A 24,805-nucleotide genomic window follows, 5' to 3' on the forward strand; every position below is an offset into this window, starting at 1 on the left:
GAGGAAGGATGCGCGGATGAGGATTTGAAGTGAGAGCGACGGCGGGAGAAGTGGGGAGGATCGAGAAGATAAATGGGAGTTGAGCGAAGATGCGAGGAATGGATGGGCGTCAGAATTATCGGCAGGGGAGCGAGGGGGACAGGATGGTCGGATAAAGAGTTGGGAGGATGAGGTTGATGCTGGGTGGGAAAGCGAAGATGGAAGGGGAAATGAACCAAGATTAAATGATGAATTGAAAGGAGCCAAATGGGGGTGAGGGGGATACGCGATGAGGGTGTGTGTGGGGGGATGGGGTTGGGGGTCTAGATAGATGGAAAGCGGAGAAACGTTCACGTCTCTCTCGCGTGGGGCGGAGGTAAAAATATTCTTATTTGAGAAAGGGGGAAGATGAGGGGGAGGGAGGAGAAGGATTTTGAGGAAAGGAGTGGGACGGAGACAGGAAGAGGAAGGAAGTGGGACGGGGTCGGCAGTTTTGAGAGCAAGTGGGAGTTAGCATGGGAGTGCGACAAGCAGAAAGACCGAATGGGAAAGCGATGGATGAAGCGAATGCGTGCGTGGAGGGAGGGAAAAAAGCGACAGCACCGTGGATTGAGAAGGGTAGAGACGATATTTGATGGGAAAATGTCTAGTTTGTCTGTGACAAATGGATGGAGTCGCATTTGTCTAATCGGGTGGAGGCAGCTGCCATTAGTGAATCCTGGGGGGATATATATATATATATATATATATATATATATATATATATATATATATATATATATATATATATATATATATATATATATATATATATATATATATATATATATATATATGTATATATATACATATACAGTACTTTTGACGAAATGAGTTGATGGAGTAGTTTTGGGAGATTAAATATTAGGGAAGAGCACTTTCCTCTTTGTTGAAAAAATGTATGTTATAAAAATATTTGTAGCAAATATCGGTTGTAAATCCGGAAGTGTAAAAATTCTTGAGTGGTAATATGTACGGTTTCGTGTTGTTACGCGTAATTTTGTCGTAGACATAAGAATTGAGATTGCATTAAGAGGTTTGCTTGCAGTAATAATGACTAAAGATTTATTAAATTACTCAGTGGGTAATATATTCCAATATAAAATTTAGCTGTTTACACAAAGGGAAGCCTTTGAACAAAATCAGCTGCTATTGAATTTAATCTCCTTCAATTATAGGCTGCAAAATAATTTACGAGAAACTATTCTTCATAGCCCCAGGTCTTTTACCGACGGTCCTTGGTGATTATATTATGGACCTAAATCAATTTTCCTTACCAATGTCCACACTCGTGAGATCGAGTGAAGATCTTTTCAATTAATCTGATAGGCTGCTGATTTATTATTATTGAAAACATTATCACAATGCTCTTAAAAGGATAGCTGTTTGGAAGTACGTAATATCTTGCAAAATACTATCAAAATGAGTTTAATCCATTCTTTCATGTTCTGGATTAAAAAATCCTTAGCAAAGTTTAATAACAAACTCGTCCGTGCCTTTGTTGAGGCATTTTACATTCACAATTATCCCTATAAAATTCTTCATTTTCAATAACAACGCTAATAAATTGCCCCTACCCAATATCATATTCATGTGCATGGTAATAAATAATCTCGTCAGGGTATATAGAGCCAAGAGAACAGAATGTAAATGGGACACGAGGGGAAGGAGGATTGAAGGGAAAGAGTCAAAGATTCTAAGCTAGGCAGTAACCTAAAGTAGTATAAGTGAATCATAACCCTCAAAGGAATTATTTATTTTTTTGGCAAAAGATCGTCTGGAAGGTATGATGAGAATGAAGAAGAACTACTTGGGTATTAAGGAGGCGAGAAGGAATAAGGCTAAGGAAGGGAAAAAGAGGGAGTGTTAGCGTAAGTTTGAGGCATATATATATATATATATATATATATATATATATATATATATATAATGTGTTTTGGATTGGAAAACGGTAATAGCGAAAGGATTTTAAAAGCAATTTGATTAATTTGTTTATCATTGTGCCAACTTTCGTTCATGGAGGTATACACTTTATAAAATACCGAAAAATCGCGATTTATTATAATCATTTGTAATAATACTAATATTTAATAAAATAATTTTTATTTGGAACTGTGGAAAAAACAGTCCTTTCCAGTGTTGTCCAATGCCTTCCTCCAGTGGAAGAAAGTCCAAAGGGAGTGCAATAACTTTCATTTTTGAAATTTTCAATGTTATAACTGATTATAGATTCTAATATCAAACGGTACATTAAAATGGAACATCGACGTTCTATGTATTTTACAAAGCACTGATATCCTCGTATACAATGAAGAGATAAAAATTATAACTTATGACTCTTCATTTTCCCTCTAACTACTTGAGGAAGATAGTTGAAATTAGTTTCCATTCATTACAGGAATATGGGGAATGACTTTGTGTTTATAAAAAATAGCCCAATGCTTTTGAAGTGTTGATAGCAAAAATGAAATAAATATATTTTAGGAAATTTGATTCAAATTTACAGAGGTACTAAACAGAAGTTTAGCGAAGAATACGTGTTAAGAGACGTTTTATATATCAGTGATCAGATCAAGCTTGAATTGAAAACGGTTGAATGGAAAATCAGGAAGAAAAATCGGCCTTATTGAATCCTTGGTCATGAAGTAATTTCCGTTTATGGTAACGTTTTAATGGAATCCAGGATCGGCATGCATGCCGTTATCTCTCAGTTTAAAGGGTAATCCCATTGTTTCAACGGATCGCCCGCTACCTTGCGAATTTTTTCAAAGCGACCCTCCCTCCCCTGGGGATAGAATAAGTGTCACTCACCAGCGATGACCATAGCCGCCTCCCTGATGATGGTGTGGAAGAGTGGGGCGTCCGCCGAGACCTCGCACTTGAACACGCCCGTGAGGTCAGGTTGTACGTCCCTCAGTACGAGACCCCGGGCTCCGGACAGGGACACCTGCAGGAAAATGGGGAGAGTTCCTCCTAATGAGGCGGTGGCGGCCGGAAAATCGGCCGCCACTCGTTTGTGGGGAAGGAGAAGGGAAAGTTTTCGAATTGGTCTGGGGAAATATTCTAGACTTATAAAAAAATGCGCGAAGACAAATGCGCAACCGCTTTTAGAATGGGACATTTTTATCAATGTCAGCCACAATTTGTCCAACTTATGATATTTTGAGAGTTCAGGTTGAGTAAGACAAAATTTTCGATTGAAATACCGTCCTTATGAACTTTTCTATGCTTATGTATTTTACCTCATGTCCTGTCCCGTATAATTAAATGAATATTAAAGCGTGGTAGCATTAATAGATAGAAAAGAATGTGTTTGACGGCATGCATATATCTCGCATCACATCGTATCTATTTTCGGAAATTATCATCTCATAATGAATAAGAAATGTGGTTATGAAAGAGGTTAGAATTCATTGCATAAATATTTTTAGGAAACAATTGAAATACTTCCAGCATTAATCAAAAGCTTGTTAAAGAAATATTATATATTTTCATTAAGCAAAACGCCTCTGTATATATGTGTCTATGCATAAAAACATGTGTGTGCATGTGTGTGAATATGTATATATATATATATATATATATATATATATATATATATATATATATATATATATATATATTCGCACACACACATACAAAGAGGGCTGTCCATGAAGTAACCTCAGTTTTCGCATAGCGTGACAATTAGTGGAGGGAGGGAACCGAATGGTCGCTGTATTAACGTACACAGTATGTCAGTGCGCCTCAAGCTACAATGGTGAGAAGGTCTTTCCGCTGTCTTTTGTTCACAATAGCAAGTCAACACTACCAATAAAATCGGTATTCCCACCAAATGCTAAGCTCGTTCTGTAATAAGACTTTTAATGATAAAATAATTCAAAGCTGCTGACATTAATCGGGGAATATGTTCTCTGTACGATCCAAATGTGATTAGTGACAAGAGCTGTGCGTCAGTGTTGTCGTTTGTTAAAGAATATACATAAATGTCCATGACTACGGTGAACAAGGAACTGGACCCAAAAAAAAACCAGCGTTTTACGATATCAGGAATTTGGAAACTAGTTAAGAGATATGGCAAATCTTTACATCTACTTGGCGAATATGCATAAAATATTAGAGGTATGTAGTTTTGAGATTCAAATAATTAATTTTCTGAATCTATTCTAATGTATTTTTGATATCATAACGGAGGATACTTTCTGGACTGCCCTCGTGTATAAAAATAAATAGCATACAACTATTAAAATAACATTGCATTATATGTATTATGAAAAACAAATTAAGGGGCTCTGTATCGGCCTGTATAATCTATCAGTTTTCGGATATCTAGAAGGGGGTAACTTTAGATTATAAAAATCGAAACTGGAAGTAAGTAAGCTAAATCATGAATACTATATTAAAATAAGTGAATATTATTACTGAAGTAAATTTATCGTAGATTCCTTCATTAAAGATAAGAAACTTTATATGAATATGTTGCTAAAGGTGATTTTATTCGATTTATATGCTCGTGTTGGCTGCTTGGGGCAAATTTTTATTCCTTTCTGTAAACGCAGAGTTACTGTTATGAAAGAGGCTAGATAAAATAGTTACTCATTATACCTCACATTTCAAAGAACTTCTGCCCGCTTCATCTTAGCATCTATCATTTGCTGAGGAGTACAGAGTACCTCCAAAATAACTCCATTGTTATATTTTATTAAGTCCTCCCAGAGTAATTTGATGTCTTTATAGAGTTGTGTGACTTAATTGACTAGTTTGACAGTTTACATCTACTAAACCTGCTTGTGACAGCTACGACAACAGTCAATCAAGTGAATTATTTTCCTTCGTTGACATATTTAAGAAAATAATTATAACTTCAGTGTCCTCTTCCCGTAAATATTTATGTTGATTTATGTTTTTCTAATGTATACTTGTTTTTGAGTGACCATACTTGTAAAATACGAAACACTCCTCGATGATAGATAGTAGACGCCGATAAAATTTAGAATAAGTATATTGATAAGCGTTTAGAAGTAGCAAAGTAAAGTCGTATTTTTATTTTGGAGAGTAAATTAATTGCATTCCAGACCGTTTTTCATTATTTTTACTGAATTTTGAAGCATTGCATAAATACAAACACATGTTTATTTGTGTGTGACTCGCATATATTACAGTCGCAAACATGTAATTTGAAATAGGTTCGGGGAGAAGTTTAGAGATATAGTTGCTTCTCGATATTAGCAAAAATTTGGAGACACTTAAGGAGAAAACCTAACCGTGTAGAGATAGACTTAGAAACGGCAAAATAGGATTTTACGTAATAATGAGCATCATCACCCGATTTTTTTCTCAAGGGATACCGCCTCTCTCCTGAGGAGTTTTCCTATATTCTGACCACGTCGCCAGCACCACATAAGTTCGCTTAGTTTTCAGGTGATCAAATATGGACGAGGTCGGCAGGTATTTTAAAGCGCAAAAGAACCTCTGGAGAAATCCAAAGAACCCGTGACGTGCCCGCACAGTTCCAAAACTCATGTTTATCGCGGGGCGTGGGGCAAAGAGCACAACAAATGCGTCCTCGGGGCAATCATCATCATTTTCCTCTTACTCACGTCCACGTTCACTCCTGGGTAGGGGAACACCTGCGTGTGGGGTTCCTCCCTCGGCACGAATCGGAAGAATTCTTGATCGCCGCGGTACCACTTAACCGAGTACAGCTGGGCGTCCTCCAGGTCGTAATCGCAGGAGAGCTTCACCCGGCCACCGCGGCGCACCGCCACCGGCACCGTCAGCCGGACGTCTCTGAGGCCGTAGGCTGGACACATCACTGTCCGTGGGGAATGAAAGAGAAGCCATGTTCAAAATTTGGATGAAAGAGTGCACCATGTATGCCTTCAGCACCTGAATTCATTTTCATCCTGTTTCTGAAAGCGTCGTTATCAACCGGGGGCGTCGCAAGGAAAAAAGGGTCGGAGACGCCAAAGAGTCTCAAATCTAATTAGCTGAGAAAGTCCGATTTTGTATTCAACGAAAGTGCTCTCGTGCGGAGAGCTACTGGAACGCTCTCTGATCTTCTTTCCCTATTTATTTTCCGGAAGGTTATCGAAATGAATGCAGACAAGAAGATCGTCCGATTTCAAGTGAAATCCCGTTTGAAAGATCAATAAGAATATTGTAAAAATTTAATTTATTTCACTTTACTGTACATTAAGATATATTTGATTCACTTAAGGTTATCATTATTTACATTCACACTAACAGTGGATGCTAATGACGAAGGAAACATATCCATCCATTAAATAAAAACAATCTGTAATAAATTTTAATACCCTGTTCAGTAAGATATAGAAAGTTAACTATTCATACCTATCATAGATTATTTGTAAAAATATTCTGAATCCAAAAATAAGATCATTAATGTTGCCTTCTAGGTTCTTGAAATACTTCAAATTACAACAAAATTTAAGAATATTAACTCAGTATTACATATATTTTCCCAGACATATGACATTGAGCCACAGGGTTGTATCTCTGAAGAGATATTTCATACAATGCTACAAATTACAAAATTAAATTAATTGATAGTTTTTTAACATTTCATAATTTTCAATTTTATATTATGTAATTACTGTTAAATGCCAATTGGTTAAGTAATCTCTGACGTGCATCATATCAATAGCTAAATTCATGGATTATCTTTCTCTAATTTCAGTGGGTGTATAGAAATATTCTTGTACTTGCTGGCACAATTTAGAATATACAATTTCATATCGTGAATGATTTTCGGGTGGAAATACAATGAACGTAGTGGTTCGCACTGCTTAAAGTAATTCGCTCATCTGTGGAACTTTTATATTGGATAAATTATTGATCAAGGCTCGAATCTGGAATTAATCTCTCCAGCAAATACCTATACTGTTGTATATATGTATATTTTTGATTAAAATGGATGGTAATTCAGAGTTTGAAACCTAGTCGAGTCGAGTAAATTTTTGGTGGAAATTTCCAACGTATTTATGGACAATACTATACACACCATGATGGTCTTGCAGGCTGGATTACAATCTGCTTAACTTTAATGTCAAAAATAAACCTACCAAATAACTATTTTTCTTCTTTGCGATGTCGTTCACGCTCCTTTATTAAGCTTGTGTATTTAGAGACCTTTTTGGCTGATCCTTGTCGCTAGTTGTGATCTATTTCCTCTAATATCACATACTCACTTCTATTCATTACCTCTAAATCGCATACTCGATTCAAAATCTTGGTTTTTAACCCTAAATATATTTCAAATAATATTTTACTTCAGTTACGATTTCATTACTTCTGCCTTTTCTTCTCATTTCTAATCTCTTTGAGGAATCAGGTCTCTGTCCAAAGTTCTCATCGTAGTTCCCTTTATGGGCAAAAGTTAAATTAATTTTAGCATGCTTATGTATCATCACCTTCAGAGATGACGCTGAAAAATTTACTTTAACGATCATCATTAACCATACATTGTGCAATAGGTCAACCGTGAGGTAGCTTCCGGATGTTTTTCTCAAATTTGTTTGGCATAACCTAATATTACCTTATCCTGAGAAAATCTTAATTCACTGTGGATGGTACATGACCATCTGCTACCTTATGCAATGAATACCTGAATCCAATACGTCTCACACTCTTGCGGGTGCACTTGCTGTGCAACCACTCTTTGATCTACCTTGACCGAGACCCCATGACCTGGAAATGACATAACTGTATTTTCCCTAACTCGAGCGTTGCGACAATTACCGAAGGGTACTACATGTTTTTTTAATCACGGCACGGCGTGTGGAACAAATAGTCTAAATAATAAACTTACTCGTTGCAAACAGTAGTGAATCAACAACAAAAATCATATTTAGGTTTTCAAGGGTTCCCTTATTCAGTTCCAATGCCGAAGAATATCCCGTAAACCACGGCCAATGGATCGACCATGTAAAACTCGTCTCTTAAATCAAGTTTATATTCTGCTCATTTTTATGCGAAATATTTAGTAAGAGATCGTTGACAGAGCAAAACACTTCCGATTTTTAATCGAGTTTTATGCCTCCTAGATGTTTCCCTTGTGTCAATAGGGTTATATTTTATATGGAATAGGTTGAGTAGTTACTTGGTGGAATATTTCCATCGTAGAGACAAATAAAAACTTTGCAATTCTACAAATTCATATATATTTTACACTTCCACGACCACGGTCTCAAATGATAATGCCTCAAAGTGGAGTGAAACCATGGTCGTGGGAGTATAAAATATACGCGTTTAATAATTCGTGGGATTGCAGAGCTTTTATTCGTCGGTACGAGTTCAGTTTTTCCCATTTCAAATATATTTTTTTAACTTCCACACTAATACCTCTCTCCCTTTTTCCTTCCACCATCGGCAATGTTCCAGTCATATAACTATTCAAAAATTTTCCTTATATACTTATATGTATATATATATACATATATATATATATATATATATATAGTAACAATATTTTTTTTTTTAATTTATATTTATATTTATTTGCTCGTTGTTTAGCTCTTTTATATCCGTTTCGGGTATTCTACTATACCAGATGAGGATGAGAATGAGGTAAGAGACTGCATGTATTCCTATCGCTTTTACCTATGCGGCAGTATTAGCAGCTGACTAAAAATTACAGGATGCAGATTTTATAAATCCATTACATTTTATGGATCCCTTAGAAAATTATTAAAAAACTGATAGAGGCCAGGACATTCAGAATAGGCTGCATGGCATTCAAAAATCATTATCCCAATTCCATCATAAGCTCATTCTCTGCTCTAAGTAATGGTTATACAGAGAGATCAATCTTGAATGAATGAAAACAGTCGACAATTTACGTTTCAATGAAACATAGCTCTAAATTAGAATGGGATAGGGAAAGAATTAATGAACTTATGAGTTACTATTCATGCGCTCTATTTTTAACAAGTTTAAGAGAGTGTTATCTTGGGAGCGTTTTGGACGAAAATGGTAAAATTTGTAGGACCATGAGAGAAGAAGAATCGCTTTCGGCAAAGAAGCTTTCGCTGGGAGAAGGGAATAGATAGCAGAGATGAAGAGTATGAATGTTAAAAAAAAACTCGGAAAACTTTGATATGGCTTGTGGTTTTGTACGGTTCGGAGGCATGGTCTCTGAAACAAGATGATGGGCGTAGGCAGGGCTTTGGTTGGGTGTGGTTGTAGGGAAAAATGGAGGAATTCAATGGACGATGAGGAAAACATACGATAAAGTACTAGGCATGGTGAGGGAGAAGAGAGGCTTGTTGGAAGAAATCCAAAGGAGGCTGGAAAGTTGGATGCAGAGCATTTTGATTGGTGATGGGATGTCAAAGACTGTTTTGGAGGGGAGAACTTAAGACAATCAAGTAGAGGAGAGAAAGGGATAGGAATGTTGAACGAAATGATGGGAGAAAGGAAATATACGAAATTGAAGGAGAGGCAATGGGAAAATCTAAAAAACTTTTAGCTTTCCGATCCGACATCATAATCATGGAGTTTACCACTTGAAGTTAGATATGCCATAATAATTATTCGTGTGGAAATTCTCTTGCTTGCCTTTTGCCTTTAAATATTAACTTCGTAATTTCCCCATTTCTGCCCCCTCTTCCTTTGTTCTATCCACTTCCAAAACATTTTATTTTCTATCGCTGTCTTTGATACAAACCACACTTTCCAGTATCTTCTTCGTAGACTTTTTCTATCTCCAAATTGTTTTTTGCAACCCCCTCTCTTCTCGCACTATTTGTTGCACTTGGTCGTTTGTCCCCCTTTATATTAATTTTATTTTCTCAATTGACGGTTCATGAATCCTGTAAGACGTAGTAGAAGAACAGCATAGTTATCAGAACTCTCTCGATCCTTCCCTGTCACAATGTATGAAAAACTTTCAACCTACACTCATTCTCTTGCCTAAAGAGAAAGTTTTAGTTCAATGCGGGACTAGGAATTTGTTTTTTTACCGATATTGTTATTAAGTTAATCTTAATTGCCCTTAACTATAATAAAAATATATTCCCTTTGCAGAAGGAAGTTCTCTAATTTGAATTTGGCTCCTAATGGTTATTAGCATTATAAAAATGTCTCCAAATTTCGCTGCAAAACCTTTCACACGCTTTGAACTCTTTTAGATAAAAACTGAGAATATGGTATTCATACAACGAGCATACTTAAACTTATAATCTACGTTCAATTTAATCAGTACCAGTTGTAATTAAGTGGTCATAAAATACCATTGAGTAATTTCGTTTTAAATATCTCGAACTGCCTCTAATTAAAAAAAACTGATAATTTAGCTACGAGTATAAAATACTAGTTTGCCTTCGTTCTATTGATTTTTTTATTTTTTTTTTAAGTTGAGCCTCTTTGCCGATATATTACTCTTATAACCTCATTTTCGCACTACGCTACCAATATGCTACAAATATATTTTAGCTACATTTCATGTGAAATTTCCTTTTGCTTAAATTACAAGATATTCTCAATCTGATATTCGTGTTACGGAAATAGAAATATGGAAGTACTGCCTTTTAAAAATATTCCGAAGTTTCCATTTTCTCATGGTAGAATGATTAACTGTCAAAGCGTTAATCTCTAACGTTCATTTGGTCGTTTTCAGAGCGTTCAAATGAAGTAATCTCGGTTTTTCTTGCTTCATTCTTACCCGTCAAACTCTTTCTTTCGGTCGCGTCACCCGGGAGTAGTTTGGCAACTATTAATGAACGATCCTTTGCGCGCAAGTACTCGTGAAGGAGTGTTTGCTCGCAATCTGGACCCTAGACTTACAAGTAAACCCGATGATGACACACGTTCAACTTCCATCCCTTGCAGACTGGTCCTGACAGAACACTCGAAAACAAGGGAATCAATTACTTACCGGTTTACGGGATTGAAAACTTTAACTAGTACCCGGAAACTGTGGCCATATGATAGTCCATCTGGGGCCAATGCCATCGACCTTGTTGATTTCAAAGTTTGAAGAGTTTGGTGAGATCTTTTTCAATATTTTTGGAAGGGAAGGAACGTCAACCTGCATGTCTAAAGCCACAAATCTTCTCGATAATGTCGTCACCCGTGCATTTTTTGACCGTTTTTCTGACATATATTGATTTTCCCAAACTTAATGGTTCTTAAGGGGAATATTTTATGAAACCTCCAGTTTCTCGGCTTTACTTAGATATTCTATCAAAGAGTGGGTCCTACTACATCTGCAGTTATTCCTTAAACTCAAAAATGGGGTGTGTTCGCCGGTTGGGTGTACATTACGCATCGTTAACTTTAAGACTAAATTCATCTAAAAAATAGAGACAAATTTGATTTCATGACTGCGTCCATTAAGGTGAGTTAGTCCAAAAGTCACCGAGTGGGAATATGCATTAGTCGGAAACGTATTATTTTTACGGACTACTTATTTTACAAGAAGGACATAGTTTTATTCATGAGTTGAAATTCATTTCATATCTATTTTCTGTGGAAATAGTGTTCCGTTCATCTGGAAATGAAAAAGTTGTGATGGAAGATTTATTTTTGAACTATGACATTTTTGGAAAATTTTATGATCCACCTTATAATATTTGGGTATTTTCCAAAGATATTGGCATTTAATTGAAGATGTGCATATATTAATACTAACTCATATGTGCATATATTAACTCGACAACTATGTAAATTAATACCTTAAAATCTTGATTACTTGGAGAAAATGAACCAATTATTGAATAAACAAGGGGTTTTCAATCAATTTTAACGTTGCCTCAACCCGTAAGAGGCTGGAGGCTAATCTCGTACGATGAGGGAAAAGTTGCATTGCTGATCAAAAGCTTAAAAGATGTATAGATGTTTTATACATATTCAGGGTAATTTTTATTCATTTTTTTAATGACTTCTATTGTTTAAGGTGTAAAATACAGCAAATGTATTTATTTTCGGTATAAAAGTACAAGGTTAGTATAAAAAGTATCGGGAGCAATTTTTTCCTGACGCGTGCGTGAAGTGCTGAATTCAGACCATTGATTAAATGTGCGTATGATCGCAGGTCATATATGAATTGATGAGATGGCTGTGCACATTATTTTCACTGCGAATTTGGCAACGTGAAAAATCTGCGCAAAACTCGTCCCGAAGGTCTTGGCGGACGACCAGAGTCGAGTGTCTGCTCACGAAAACCTTCTGAAATAGCATCGCGACGATTCCCCAACCCACCTTAAGTCTCGACTTGGCACCAGCAGACTGTTTCCTATTCCCAAAAATGAAATCCATCCTCAAAGGGCACCATAATGGGACCCGAAGTACCGCCAAAGAAGCTTGCACGCGTACCCTTAAGGACCTTACCGGAGTTAACCTACCAGGGAGCCTTCTAGTGGTAGGAAAGATGTTGGCAAAAGTACGTTGACGCTCAAGGGATGAACTTTGAAAAGTTTAGAGGCATAGTAGCAATTACTGAAATACATTTATTTTTCCGATACTTTTTATGCAAAATATATACAATGCGGACTGGCCAGTTTTACCAGCTATTGCTAATATATTTTGCTAATAATAGAAGAGAACCACTGATGACGGCAGTCTCTATGTGTTGAAAATGCGCTTTCGTATAACCTTTCGTCAGTTTCTGCTATGCCTCGTAAATTATTACAATTAGGACGAATTCGCCGGGGAAAATATTGGAATCACCTTAGCAACCAACCTCCCCCGTGCGGTAAAATCATTCAATTTCTCATTTGAATGAATTGTTTACACAAAATAGAATCAGACTTGAAATAACGCTGAGTGAATTAAAATTGTTTAACATTAAGCCTCACTTCGGTCAAATTTTGAATCTTTGGAAAATATATTCGTACTTTAATGAGTTAAATAAATCATTTTGCAAAGTTTGTGAAACATTTTTATTTCTAGAGCAAAAGGAGGACATTTAGTAATTTGTAAATTTGTAAGCCATTCTCTCGGGAAGAAAAACCAAAGTTTGACTCAGTGAAGTGCTTTCTCGTGCTTTATGCCATATATGTAGAACCTTTTAGCTTCCTAGGCAAACGGCTACGGAAATATTCCCAGAATAGTTAAGTGGACGCAAGATGATTTATGTTCCCTACATTTAATGGTGTGCGTTTTATGATGCATATCGCAAATGTTTTTTGTAAATTTTAATAGCTAGGTTTTCCCGAGAAAGGCAGCCGCCAACAACAAGTACGTAAAATGGTATCATCACACTGAGTTGCTTAATGTTTTAACGAGCCACAGGAATGAATACCGGCCATTTATTAATGAAGGAATTGCGTACGCAAATTAGTTTCTGGTACATTAGACTATGTGCCGCATATTATTTACAGCCAGATATGGGCAGTTGTGGTAACGTAGGAAGAAATGTGGCTACCGAACAAAGAACTGATTACGAAGTAACTCACGTGGCCAGGTACGCCAAATAGCGATTTCTGATGAATAGTTAGCCGCCAATTTGGCCCCGGATTTTGGTAGAACCCTATTTCGATCATGAGTGCTCAACTAGTGTATGAGAACTTAAATTGATATCCATTGTACCAATGGTACCCGGGACAAGAGCTGAATAGAACAAATCATAACGTGATGAAATTGCGGTTGTTACGCGTATGATAAAATAGAGTACTATAGCAAGAGGTGTTTGAGAGAATGCGGAACAGGGAGGAAAAGAGAAAGAAGAGCCCCAGCCGCTATATACTATATGATGTGAATCAGCGGTACAAATTTCAGAAAATTTAAGATAGCAGGAAAATATGGGTAATCCGTTACAAAATTGGAAATGTAGGCTTATTGTATTTTGTATATTTCTCGCTATGTGACATTTAAGTGTCACATGGAAACACATTGCCTATTGACAGTGAAATAGCATAAGGCTGAAAAATCCGATTCTCTGTAGAAATTTCTTGGTCGACAAAAATATTGCTCTTCGTATGCTAAATAATTTTTATTATATTTCTTAGTAGTCTATGAAATAATAGTCTTAGATATTTTAATAGAGATAAACTATGATTAGATAGGAGAACGCTAGGCAAGCTGATTAGGGGGTGGGGTCGTAAAGATAGTCTAGTTAGGTAAAATGAATACATGCACACAGAATCGAAGAAATGTGCATTGCTTTGGGGGTATTCAGTTATGTTATGTTAGTTGTGGCTATAAAATATAGCGATGTTCCGTTGGCGTCCATCCAAAACCTACTTCAAACCTTAGACAGTATAATAATAATAATAATAATATATAAGTTGAAATTGAAATTAAACCATTCGGCATTTCGACATAGAATTTCTCTTTGTCCTATGTGGAAAATCCAAGTGGTTTGATTTCAATTTGAATGTAAAGATTTTCCACCAAGTGACGCCAGAAACTTTTTTTTATTATTTAAGTATTATTTTATCATTTATCATTCTTTTTGGATATGATTTATAATCGTAAATATTGTTTCCTTTTTATGAATAATAATAAAATCACCAAATAGACCTGTTAGCATTTTTTCATGGTATAATCTACTTAAATACTGCTACTTAGCCCTTACTATTTCGTTCGGCACCAAGCAAATAGGTCGCCCAAATGGCGATGTGAGCGAACAGTGAATGAATTAATATTTGAAATACTTCTCATATCAATGTAGCCACAAGAGACTTTTAACTCTCGAGTACGTTAACTCGCCAAATTACCACGAAAATGAGAGTACATACTGGTTTGCTTTAATTACGAGCGTATTGCAAATAATTTATCTCAATTGAAGGGGGACCCGCTTCAGTGTTCAAAGTAGCATAGTCAAAGCCATATTCGATATTTTGCATGGAATTACACATGATTATTAATATGCATTCTGAATGATCGTGAGCTATTAAATTTAATCAATTTAGCTTTAACCGCAATCAATTCCTTTTTGAAGGAATGAAACAGGAAAATATCGTGACTCTGAAAATGAACTGTTCTATTTAACTAAGGGCTCTGTTTTCTTGTGATTCAGTGAACCAAATGAAGTGAACATCATCTTTCTTCTCAAATCAAAACATTTTTATCAGAAAGTTTTGAATGCTAAATAAGAACATAATTATTGTTAGATTATAATCAAAGCTCACGTCAGTCCTAATAAAATTATATTTGTGGATGCATGTGGCCTGAAGCTTATTTCAGCCTTCTAAATTATTGAGTATTTCTATGCGAATAAAGAACGTGTGAGTGCTCCAAATTCCAAAAGGCACGAAGTTTTTGGGCTTGCATTACGTCGAATTTCAATTCTAATCATATTATCAGGGACCCATTTCAGATAGGGTAAACAAATTAGCCTATTATAACAATAACCTTTAAAAGAAAGAGATGGAAGACCAGAAAAGTACAAGGATTTTAATGTTGACGTTTAGCCAGAATGACGAAATCAGAAGGTTCTGGTAGTGTGAGCAACCTATATAACTACAACACACATTTGAATTAAACTATTTAAGTGATAATTTTTTCTTCGATTATTTATTGATTAATGAAAATGTGACGAAAAGTGTCTTCATTATACATTTCTCCCTATTTTGTGTACGGCTAAAATCAGAAAAGGTAAAAAGGTCAGGTCAGAGAGAAACCCTAGGAATTATGGATTTTTAAATTTTACTCATATTTGTATTTATTGGTTATTCCTGATTCGTAATATTTACATATTCTTCATCCTTTATATAATTTGCTGCTAGTAAAAATGTGCACGAAAACTTAATGCCACTGTAAATGACATTGTAATCTACCACATTTTCGAAGGAAATTTTTTATTAGTGCATTCCAATAAGTTGTGATGGTTAGCAAGTGAAACCATTTCTTTATGCATATAAACGTTCTTTTCTCATTTTTACACGATGGCGAGGCAAAGTTCAATCGTGGATTGAAATTTGATTCGAAGTATAAAAATGCATGACGGGGGAAAGCAAGCTGTTGGAAAAGGTTGATAGAATCGAGACATTTCCCACATCTCGTTTAAAAAAAAAGATTTGTAAACGATTCGCACAATTGCGATTTTTCTTGTTACAATAAGCTCAGTTACCGTAGAGTTCCCATTGCCGCTCCTCGGGAATTCATCCGTATTGCAACGGGCAGTGCGATATTTGAAAGTTCCAATGCATGTCAATTTTTTTTGGCGTACTATACCGACGATTCGTGAACTTTTGGCACTAATTGGCAATCGGTGCAGTATCATAATAGGCTTTATGGGGCAAATCGTGGACGAAAAGGTAGGTAGGTACGGGGAAATGTTCAGCTAGACTGCACGAAATCAAAATTGATATTCAGAGACCAGCGGAGCTATCAACCCTTCTGACGAGTTGAGCAGTGCTCCTATCATTAAAGTGACTCAAAACGTATTAGTCGTCAGTTTCAGGGCTTTATTTAGTCATATATCGCTTTGCACAATCCTATTGCTATAGCTCAAAGAAGTTAGCTAGATGTAGTTACACAAGGAATGATGTTGGAAATCAATGACGTCAATATTTGAATAACAATGCTAGCCATTAGGTATAGCCAATCGAATTCGTATATTGAAGAAGAAACTCAATTGGTAATAGTTCGTAAAAAAACGTATTACATTTCACCTAAGTTTATTTTAGTCGATAAAACTACCCGGATTACTAGCTGTTCATCAGAGCAGCATAAGTTCTGAATTATAATAATATATGATTGGGTTTGAATAGTATTTTTACAGAAAAAGCATTAAACATTAATAGTTGACCAACACGTCGTCATCAGGAGACGGAATACTTAATGGGCCGTGTGCCATTTTTGAAATCATGGTGGGGTGCTTCAGATTTTAAGACTATTGCAGAAAAAGAACCGTGTTTAAATCCATGCATGTTACACCCTTGCTGAAAGTAGGGGTGAAAAATATTTCATGACTACTAAAATCAAACGAAAAGGGCATTTTCAACTGAAGTGAGTCACTTTTACGATTCCTTTTTATTTTTGGTGATTTACATGGCGGCATTAAATATCAATATCATTGTCCAACAGTCAGTGCTATCTGTGCTTGCTTGGCATAGTCAGTTATTTTATTGCCATGTTTTCTATTTAGCAATTTTTTTGCGCCCATCTGGTTTAATTTTGCAAGATACACCAATAACCACCATTGCCAAATGCCGGGATGGTAATTCTTGTAGTTTTTGTACACGGACTGGAAAATCTCGAAACTCTCATTGAAACGTGCTGCCTTATGATTTTTTAACTAGAGTGACTTAAATATAGAACGAGGTTTGACTTGTCTTAATTCCGAAAGTCTAACAAAAATGCACAAAAAACCCAATTATTCCTAATTTTTAGTTGATTATCGGAAAGATACCTTCAGGTATTCCCTGAAATGGTCAGCTATGGTAGATGTAGTTACGCAAGGAATGATTTCGTTCGAAATAAAACACGACAGAATTTTAATAGCATTTGTTACAGTCATTAGGTACCACCAATAAAATGTTTGTATTGGAGAAGGACTTCCAATATTTATATTTCTTTAAAAATCTTATTGAAATTGCATCTAAGATTATATTGGTCGTCAGAATTACCCGGCCTACTAAGTATTCAGGAGACCACTCCTTAATTCAGCAGAATATAATATTTTATGAATTAAAGCGTGATTTTATGAATTAAAGCGTGATTTTGGTTTATACAGATGTCTAGTATTTCTTTAGTTCATATTTAATTAGCTAAAAATAAGCACAGCAATGATTTAAATGGAAAGTCCCTTTTTTTTAAATTATGATACAATGAAAAGAACATTCTTTTGTCTCCAAATCGAATTTATTATGTGAAAACGTGGTTGATGGAATAAACATATTAACCACTCTGTCTCGCTTTCGAGTTCCATGTTAATCACTGCGTAGAAAAATGTTTAGTATACAAAAAATAAAATATCAATATAATTACCCGTATGTATTCCAGTTTTTGGGCAACCCTGTTTGTTTTGAGAGATGGCCGAGGCCGATTCTTTGTGGAAATCCATTTGTAACGTACCAAGAAAGAATAATTATCTGTTTGTTTTTAGGAGCTATATCGTTACCATCAAAAACGTTTTTATTGATTTTCTTAAATTACATCTATCAATAATTCTAATTTCAGTTTGCTCACTTTTCTTAAACCTGGGATAAAGGAGTCACTTTAAACAGCTGAGGAAGAGTAGAACTTAATAAATATTAACATAGCGTGAAATATACAAAATTTAACCACCATAAAACGTACAGGTATAAAACCTGTGTATTACTGAAGAGAAAACCACCCCTTTGTAGTTAGAACGGAGAGAATACCTTAAAATGTTCATCTCATTGCAGTTAATGAATAACTCATCTAGCTGAAAATGCTGTGACTGGTCGTACACTTGTTATTTCAAATGTTCGAACCCAATGAAATTTTGTTGGTACAAAAAAAACTCAAATACGATCGATGCTGTCATAAAATCCATTTTTTTTCCTAATTCAGAACTTTGCTATTGCAAATATCTTAAGCTGAAATCCTCGTAAATATCCAAAGCTTACTAGACAGGCTATTTGTATTAATGCCTCCATTCACTGAATTTTAACGTTTGCTGCGCAACGAACAACCTCGGAATTCAGGAATTCAAAAATCGTAACCGTCTCTGTTGACGTGTGGGGGGGGGGGGGTCTGCGGATGAATCGCCGCCGAAATTGAAACCGGATCAAGAGCAAATCCTCTCTGTATTACTCCCAGCACTTCCGTTACGCATCGTGTCACGCTCGCACGAGTTCACCCCGCGCGACTCGGGATGATGAAATGAAAGGGTCTTCACACAATGCACCAAATTCCAAATCCAAAACTCTCCCTCCTCCCGCTCACGTTCGCTAACCCTTCTCCCTTCGATCCTCTCCGCTCGGCCGGAGGTGGAGGAGAATTTTTCGGACGAATAGACTGCAGCAATTGAAACTCGCGGTGAAAATCCCCCTCGCCAGGTTCTCCGAATCATTCCCGTCTGCTCGCGCTGCATTCGTTTTCCGGAGGAGCTCAAGGAGAAGGATCGGAGGGAGAGGAGTACGGGTTGACGAGGAAAAATATGGGCGTTATTCTCAAGAGAGGGACGAGGAGAGAAAGACAGAGAGAGAGATGGAATCTGGTTGAAGAGCTATATATAGTATATATATATATATATATATATATATATATATATATATATATATATATATATATATATGCTTGTGCATGTGTGTAGTGAACGTGAGATAAATGGAGAATGGAGAGGGGCAAAAAAATAAAGTAAAAAGTAAAGATCAACTCTTCATCCCCTGATCACTCTCTTCATCCGAGACGGCTCTGGTTCGCGGACGCTAAGCTCTCGCAGCGCCGTTCCTCTCCCCCCCCCCCTCTCCTCCACCTCCTCTGTCTTTCGAGAATTCACGAAGAAATCGTCGTTCTATTTTTTCTCGCGTTGTGAGCTCAATATGGGAGGGAGCGGGGAAGGGATGGGAGGAAGTTAGGTCGCGGCAGGAGCAATGCAACGGTGGTGTAATATGGTGTGGTGAGAGAGGGAGAGAGAAATAGAGAGAGAACGCGGTAATCGCAGAGCAGCCGATTTTCATTTCGGCGCATTCACTCGAGCGGGCACGGGGGTAACAAGGAGACGGCAGACGAATGACGGAGCGCGGTCTCTGCTAAACCAAACGACAGACGAAGCCTGCCGCACCCCCACCACCAAAAAACCATCCTGCATAAAACCCCATCCACTCATCATTCTCTCTCAGTTTCCCCTCCTCCCTCCCAGCCTCTTTCTCATCCCCATCTCCCCGTCTCTCAACATTCGCCCCCTGTGCCTCCCCACCTTCTCCAACGTGGCTACCCCTCCTCTCGTCCGCAAACACCACCACCACCACAAAGAACTCGGTCGTCGGCCATCTCCCCCCCCCCCCCCGCGCTCACTCGCCCATTGCCTCGTCAAGCGCGCCCCCGATCCGTATGTTAAACAAAGACACCGCCGCAACGGGGCGTGGGGGTGGGGAGAGGCAAAAGAGTCGCTGTTAATACAGTGCGCTAATAACAGGAGGGCCCTGGCGGCCGAGTCGCGCCTGGGCGGGCCCAAGCTTATGCAGGTCGTGGGTGGTCTGGGGGAGGGTCGAGTAAGAGAAGGTGGGCAAAGGGAGGCGGTTCGGAGGTGCGGTAAGGTTTCCTGTGTAGGTAGGAGTGTTATAGCCTTGGAGGGAAGAGGTAAAATGGACAGGAGAAGCTGAGGGACGTATGTTCGTTGAGCGGCGAGCATGTACCGACCGACTTTCTCGTCAACTGCGGAATCTTGCTGTTTTCAAAACCTCAAAAATTTATTATTGATCAACCTACTGATTCAAAGGTGGTTCTGTTATGATATTATTAATGTGAAGGTTCTGTTCGACAGGCGATGACAGATTTTTTTCCAATGGGGACAAACTCCTCGAGTTCGGAGAAAATTTCGTTTCATTAATTGTTAAACGACTCTGAAAAAATTAATTTTGAAAAAAAGTATTGGAAATTTGATGATTAACGTCCTGCAGAAGGAAGAATGCATAAAATAAATTATTTTTGTGTGGTTCCAGATCTTCAAAATTTCGCCTACCGCCGCGGAATAAAAAAACCGTTCAATTAAAAGCTAAAAAAATTCTAAGAGGTGGTGAAAGAAAATTTTTATATCTGATCTGAATTTTAGAATGGAATAAGCATTTAATGGATCGGTCTTTAATGTCCACTTGATCATTAACTACTGAGACGAAATCATTAAAAAAAAAATAAGTCATCATAATTGAGAAACGGATATTACAGACATTCGGGCTCGGCTGGGTGGTGGCGGCATTGGAGAAGGGGTGGAGCGGAGAGACAGGATAAAGTGGGGAAGGACGCAAAGGGGGTTGTGAAAGTTGGAAACCGTCTTTCTTTCATCCCTAGCCCCACCTCATCCATACACCAACCCGCCCTCCGCACAACTCGCTTTTCATTTCTCTCAAGAGCCTGCACGGTCGAAGGGAGTGGACGAATGGGACAGGGCAGACCCAGGCGAGCGGAGAAACGGGGAAGACGGAACACAATACAGGACAATGTGTGGGGAGGAAATAGAGAGGGGGGTGTTGGTGAAGAGATAGGTCGGACGGAGAGGATTTGCCGGGTGGGGATGGGTAGGTGGACGTCAGTGGGATAGAGGTAGGAGGATATGCGGCGCGCAGAGGGGTTTTGCGGTCGGCGTGAGGGGAACACATGGGGATGACAAAAGAACTTGCGAGGGGTGAAATAACATAGGAATGGTGGGAGGGTCAGGGAGGTTCGAGGTCGGACGGGGAAGAGAATGGAGGTGGGAGAAAGGAAGAGAACGGGAATTAAGGACGATTATGAGAACGCGAAAGGACGTTGTACACTTTCGCTCTCCCTCTCCCTCTTAGAGCATTTTGTCGTCTCAGTCGACGGCAAGAATTAACGTCCCACAGTACGATTTTCTAAGTTCCTTCTTTGCAAATTGAAATGAGTGTAGGTTCACGATAACTCAATGCATAAAATATTTTTTCTGACCCCAGGACTCCTGGTCCAAACCTTCCAGGTGTCCTCTGGCACGATCTGTGAGTCAGCTATTTCTAGGAATTCCGAGCTAAACATTGTTAAACTAATCTCCCCATCTGTTCCACGTTCTAAATAGTTATTTCAAATAGACGAATCTGTTATAGAGTTCCGAAAATAATAATCTTAACGCCCCTGAAATATATGAAGGGAAAATACTCGTAATGTGGTTTAATAGACTACACTTTGTAACTGAAACGTGCACAGTCACCTCAACGATTATAGGTGAGACACATTAGATTGGCAGCCTTCAAAATTATGATCTGGCCAATCGTTCCCAAAATAACCATTGACCTTCTTTTTTATCCTTATTTGATTGACCTAAGTACCATATTCATTGAGAGTGAAATAAAACTTAGTTCTACAGGTCTAACATAGAGGCTGCCTTTTCCTCTTTTGAGATAGAAACTTACATAAATGTAACGTAATCTTCAAGCCAAATTCCTCGTATATGCTACAAGTTATTTTATAAAAAGTTTTTCCTCCTCATTACCTAACCTCTTTAGTACGTCCTTGGGAATGTAGTTCACACCCCGTCTAATTGCTTTATAATAATTATTTCAATATATGTATATAAAATGTATGTGAAAGTCTCACGGATGTGAATAATAATGTATATGAAGTTAGCACTAGCGTAAAACTTCCCTTTCTTTCTTGAGAAAGGTTTTACTTTCTGTTTCCTAGTTTCTGACCTCATTATCACCTCTTCTTTCGCCTACCGTCGCGTTCCAATCCTGATTATTATAAAATGTTTCCTTGTCAACCAGAAGGTTGACGATGAGGAATGCCCTTGACAACCAAAAACTACACAGTATGATAAAAACGTGCAAAGCGTGAGACACATGCTTAATCTGATTGACCAGAAAGTGTCAAGATTTTAGCAGAAGAGTGCAATATTCAGAAAACCACAGTGCATTGCATTCTTACAGAAGATTTAGCCATGAGAAAGGGGCGCCAAAATCGTCCCCAAGGAGTTGTCAGAAGACTGTTTGGGTGTCAATCTTGCACTTGACCATTTAAACCACGGGGAAGTGACCCAGATGTTTTAAAATAGGTGGTTACTGGTGACGAGATATGGGTCTTTGAGTACGACCCAAGTATAACCTTTTAAATTACTATTTTGGACCACTGGATTATCTCAAAGAGGCCATGTCCAGGTGCCTGAGCGATGGTCCTACTGAGGCCTTAAAGGAAGCATCCTACAACTGGTGGAGGCACTGGCATTAGTGTGTCGATACATAAGGGTGCTTTCATGAAGTTATCAATTTTTACTTAAATCCGCAATACTTTTTTTCCACAGATTTATCCTACTCATTTTCGGTACAGACTTTTTATGTCACATCCAATAAATCGTGAAAGCTGTACTAAAACATTTTCTGAGGCACTGCGTTACAATAATTTCCCATTGTCTCGGTCTCTTGTATATATTCGATTAATTTAACTTTTCGCGAATTTTTTTACTCATTGTTTAAGAAACATACTATTACATGCACTGAATGTTACGAATGATAACACCTTACCTTAAAATTAATTTGTGTTCATTTCCATAAAAGATTACGCATTGAAGTAACCCGATATCAATGAAAAGCTGTCATTTTCATGTAATTTGGTATTGCTTTGTTGAAACCGATTTGTGAAATGAAGAGGTTTCAACAGACATTAGTAATTTAAAAATGTAATATAATTTTACCCGGTAATTGTTGGATTCCATCAATTAACGGCCATATCCGTCAATATTAATATTCATGCACTGTTATTTTTAATAGTTTAAGACTCACATACCTGAACCAACCGAGACTTGATATTCATTGATGAGGTTCATAAAAGAAGTTCAGTGGTTTAACGCGAATTAATTGCTTAAAAGTATAAATTTGCTATCCAACGGTATTGCTCTGCTTTTTAACTATCACCTGCTGGGCATCTTTGCGTCATCTGCTTCAAACTCAAATCGACTCAGTCAGTAAAACGATATCCCATTCTTGAAATTAAAGGTGATGTGACATAGATATTGGCTGTTTTATTTGAACAAAAATTCCAGTTCAATATCTCATGATATGATCTACTGTAGGAATGAGAAAATAAAAAGATGTTCGGAAAAGGGAAGAATGATTAGTGTCTAAAAAATATTAAATTTCGCGTACGTAGGATGAGTTAAAAGCTGTCATTAAAATTATTTCGAAAGTTATCTCTTTTTTGTTTTCGGGTAGATTTAACGTAATCTTATAGTTCTGGTGGCTCTTCGTGCAATTCTATATTTGTTTCGTCGATTACGACGTATTAACCGAATAAATATTTTTGAAACCATATTTCTACTATCACCGATCTCTCTCGATTTAAAGTCTGTAAAGCAGCAGGTGTGGAGTTTTTGCTTTCTACGAGTGACTTCGGGTATGGGTAACGCATGGTTTATATAATTGTCCTTTTCAAAAAAGTATACGTAAGTAAATAAATAAGAGGCGTAATTGGAAGGAAAAGGAACTGATTATAGAAAGGTAAAAGGGAAATGGATTACATGGGAAAGGAACCTAAGGATGTGTTAAGTTCGGATAAGGCTGAAGGGGAGTAATAGGTGAAAAGGGGGTAGTAGTTTGCAGGGACTTAGGAAAGAATATAAACGGTAGATCTTAAGGGAAAGCGGAAAGGAAAAGAGTAAAAGAAGGTTAATGAATGTATTGAGTGAAGTAGATTATTAAGACAAATAAGGAAAGATAAGGACGGGTCCACATTGTCCCTTATCCAAAAAGCTCGAAGCCCTCGAGGGTCTTCGAAGATTTTTTTATGCATTTTTTTGTGGAATACAGGCAAACGCATCCACTTCCCTGGAGAAAATCTAAGAGAAAGTATAATATAAATTGTTCCAAAGGGTCACCACGAAAACATAGGTTAACACATGATGGAGGGGGCAGACCTTGAGGACGCGATGCATTCGATCAAAATGAAGGAGCGATGAGAGAAAAAGGACCAATAGACGACCAGTGTAATCGGATGAATTTCATGGAGGGGAAAATTCCAAATCAAGGTGGGGATAGGTGGGGAGGGGGGAAATATGAGTGACTTGAGAACAAAAGGGTACGAAAGAAAAAGATGGAATGAAAGCAATGCGAGACGGTTGAGAACGGAATGGGGTTTTTAAGTGGGGGATGATGTTCCATGAGGAGGGGAACGGCCGACTCGAAAAATGGAGCAAACGGAAGGTATGCTGGATTGTCGGGCGGATAAAGCGAGGCTAGAGTCAGGG

The 24,805-nt window shown here is 37.5% G+C and overlaps 1 protein-coding gene across 1 annotated transcript in view; it reads right to left on the reverse strand.

Annotated features, from left to right (window-relative positions):
• The window catches only part of LOC139694273 (uncharacterized), an 88,129-nt gene that overhangs the window by 22,756 nt on the left and 40,568 nt on the right, over nucleotides 1-24,805 (reverse strand). The window contains exons 3-4 of the mRNA XM_071592738.1: nucleotides 5,619-5,833; nucleotides 2,830-2,965 (exon numbers count right to left, since the gene is read on the reverse strand). Coding sequence (XP_071448839.1) covers nucleotides 2,830-2,965; nucleotides 5,619-5,833 — 351 coding nt within the window. The remainder of the gene's footprint in view (nucleotides 1-2,829; nucleotides 2,966-5,618; nucleotides 5,834-24,805) is intronic.

The sequence above is a fragment of the Hetaerina americana genome, unplaced genomic scaffold, assembly GCF_022747635.1.
Source record: "Hetaerina americana unplaced genomic scaffold, ioHetAmer1.1.p SCAF_1, whole genome shotgun sequence".
Classification (NCBI taxonomy): Eukaryota; Metazoa; Arthropoda; class Insecta; order Odonata; family Calopterygidae; genus Hetaerina; species Hetaerina americana.